Below are 3025 nucleotides of genomic sequence, written 5' to 3' on the forward strand. Positions count from 1 at the left end.
ATTAAAAAGTGTATTTAAAAAAGTAATTACGTAAAAGGTAAAATGAACTGTTCACTCTTCAAATAATACAAAAATTTGAAAAGTCTGATATAGATACTCTAAGGAGGTTTGGATACTTGATATCGAAACCTTTAAGAAAATAGTGCCAACTCATTTAGAATTTAACTATGATAAAATTTGGCTATAATTAAATAAAACTAGAGTTATAAGTTTTAAAGTGAGTTGACACAATCTTGTCCGTAGATTTACTTAACTTCTAGAAAATAGTGTCAACTCATTTAAAATTTAACTATGATTAAATTTGGCTATAATTAAATAAAACTAGAGTTATAAGTTTTAAAATGAGTTGACACAATATTGTCCATTGACTTAAAGTTGATTAAATCAATGCTCTTAAATGGACACTCCATTTTACTTAAAATTTAGAGGATCCAAATCCATCAAAATATCCCATTCATTAAGAGTCTGAGACTAAACCCCAGTCACCATGAGCCCCCACCACCCACACCCCCACCGCCCTCCCCACCCAACCAAAAAAAAAAAAAAAAAACTCAAAAATCACTGTTCATTTCACATTTTGGAAATCATCACCCCAATACCCGAAATCTCACCCTTCAAATCATCTTCAACTCCTCACCACAACCTAAAAGATTTTCAAATAGTTAGTGTTTGATAATCGTTATTCTTTAATATAAAAAATAAATAAATAAAAGAAAGAAGAAGCATAGCATGCACTATGCACTTATGAAAACGAAATTAATTGCTCATTCGTCTGGGGATCCTCACTTGTGAAGTTTTTACTCGTAGACAGAAAAGTTGGGAAACTATTGGATTAGCTTCTTCTCAAAAAAAAAAAAAAAAAAAGCTTCTTGAGGATAGTGGCACGTCTTTGATTGGTTGTCTTCTTCTACATTTCACTTCTCTCTCGTTATTTTGAATGGAAAATTGAGAACTATGGTATAATCTAGTTCCTTCCAAATTTGACACGTGCAAACTCTCTCTCTCAAACTACATGCATGTAAAATTCCAATTTAGAAATCTGGGATAAGGCCACCAAATATAGTTAGGCATATAGGCGGCTTTCAGTCTCTTCAGCTAGTTTCTGACAAATGGGAGTTAAAAAAACTTTTGTTCTCTAGTACTTCTCTTTTTGTCTTCTGGTGCTGGTTTTCTGATAAATTACAACATCAAATACAGCGAAATATGTAAATTATTGAATCATTCGATGTATAGTTTATCGTGAGTTACATCATTTTAAAGATAAACATAAACTGTTTGAAAATGTGGTGATAATGCCGAATTTCTAATTGATACAAGGCAGAAGATTTTTTCTGTAAAAAGCAAGAGCACAAATACGCAGAAAGCATAACACTGCCAATAAAATATCACCAATAAATTAAGTAATCATTGACAAGAATTTGATCCTACCATTACATCATGATACATAAATTGACAACTTATTAGGTTATTTCCAAACTGAAAATGTGTAGTTCTTCACAAAGTTTAACTCACTTGGCCTAAAGATTATTTGTTATTACAATAAATCAATTCACCTGCTTCCTAATATATATGGTTCACCTTTTACCTAAGGATATATACTTTTGTGTTCACTAGCCTTCTATGTAAAATATTTTTTTTATGTGGGTTCTTTATTCTTCTAATAAAAACCAGTCACACTCTGCTGGAAATTTGACAGGATCGTAGGCCATTAACACAGCATCGTCTAACATAAAACTGCCTTCATCAAGCACTGGGGCATTAATGGGATGGGCAAGACGATCGAGGTGATTGACATTCCGAAGAAGTCCTAAAAGCTCGTCTCTTTGTGCTTGTGACTCCAGAACTCGAGCACTTATAGATTCCAATTGCACCTTGAGTTCCTGAACCATCTTTTGCAAATGAAAAATAGCTCCAGCACTGCCATACACAGGGTCTCTAAGCCTTGCTGTTGCTTCATAGACTATCGCTTTAACAGCATCCTCCCTGCTTGTCTCCTCCACCATCTATGACAAAAATGACAAATCCAATATCTTAGAATATGAAGTTCTTAATTGAGAAAATTTATTTTATAACAAAAGAAAATTTAAAGCTAAAACTTAAGTGGGGGGCTTTTTCCATGCCACTAGATCACACTATAATCAATGGAACAGTACATATCATGTAATTGGACCGGACCTTTTAACAGGAAGTGTTAATAGAAATTCTTTAACTTTTTTTATTCCATTTTGTATTCCATCAATTGTAGTACATCACAAATTGTGGAATCTGTATTAATGATAATCCAAAAAAGTAGGATAAAATATTTTTATTCGAACCAGTATATATATGATAATCCAAAAATTATAAACTCTAGCACTAGAAAGGATTACATGCATGTGCCAAACCATAGGTATCCCACCTGAATCATTTTGATGACATTGCTGGCACCAAATACTTTATGCACGCCAGCAAACTTCTCAGCCTCTTCAGCTGGAAAGTATGGCGCAAGCAAGCAATCACTCTCACATTTCCGGCGTAGCATCCTACAAGCAGCGCACGGTTGGTGAGCCCTGCCTTGTGCTACCACTTGGAAACCCATATTTTTCCTTTGAAATGCAAGGTTGAGGAGTGGAAACTTATAAGTATATATAACAGAAGGAGAAGAAGATACCAATAAGATGTTGATGGAGGAGAAACTAGTTTCTTTGGCGTGCTAAAATTTCAAAGTTAAGTGCAAGGAAGTTGGGGAGGCGGCCACTTAGGACACGTCTAATTTGATCACTATGTTGAAAAAAATGTAGTAATATCTCAGTGTTAGGACGATAGTGAACCTAACAAGCAGTACTGGCACAAAGCTAGGATTTTTCAAACACACTATTGGTATTGGAGACATAACTCAGTCTCTATCCAATGAAGAAATTTCCTGTTTGGTGACATCCAACTTCTGTCTTAACTGGCTGTCATACATACAGAGTTTGAAAAAAAAATTGCTCAATTTGCCAGTTTGGACTTTGGAAGAGTTGTTTTTTTGTTTTGCTTTAGAAGG

The 3025-nt window shown here is 34.2% G+C and overlaps 1 protein-coding gene across 1 annotated transcript; it reads right to left on the reverse strand.

Annotated features, from left to right (window-relative positions):
* Window positions 1-1441: 1441 nt before the first annotated feature.
* LOC112035510 (LOB domain-containing protein 1) lies at window positions 1442-2643 on the reverse strand. Its single transcript, XM_024068334.2, has 2 exons — window positions 2399-2643; window positions 1442-2003 (listed from the first exon to the last, which is right to left on the reverse strand). Exons 1-2 carry the CDS (start codon window positions 2576-2578, stop codon window positions 1650-1652), a joined length of 534 nt encoding a protein of 177 aa, XP_023924102.1. The 5' UTR covers window positions 2579-2643; the 3' UTR covers window positions 1442-1649.
* Window positions 2644-3025: the final 382 nt, after the last annotated feature.

Source organism: Quercus suber, unplaced genomic scaffold (genome assembly GCF_002906115.3).
Source record: "Quercus suber isolate HL8 unplaced genomic scaffold, Cork oak 2.0 scaffold_391, whole genome shotgun sequence".
Classification (NCBI taxonomy): Eukaryota; Viridiplantae; Streptophyta; class Magnoliopsida; order Fagales; family Fagaceae; genus Quercus; species Quercus suber.

Bases quoted from the DNA above. Each gene is read 5' to 3' on its own strand.
- LOC112035510 (XM_024068334.2), bottom strand. From the start codon at position 2,578: ATGGGTTTCCAAGTGGTAGCACAAGGCAGGGCTCACCAACCGTGCGCT. The intron at 2,004-2,398 runs GTGGGATACCTA...TTTTTGTCATAG, and splicing joins ATGTCATCAAAATGATTCAG to ATGGTGGAGGAGACAAGCAG.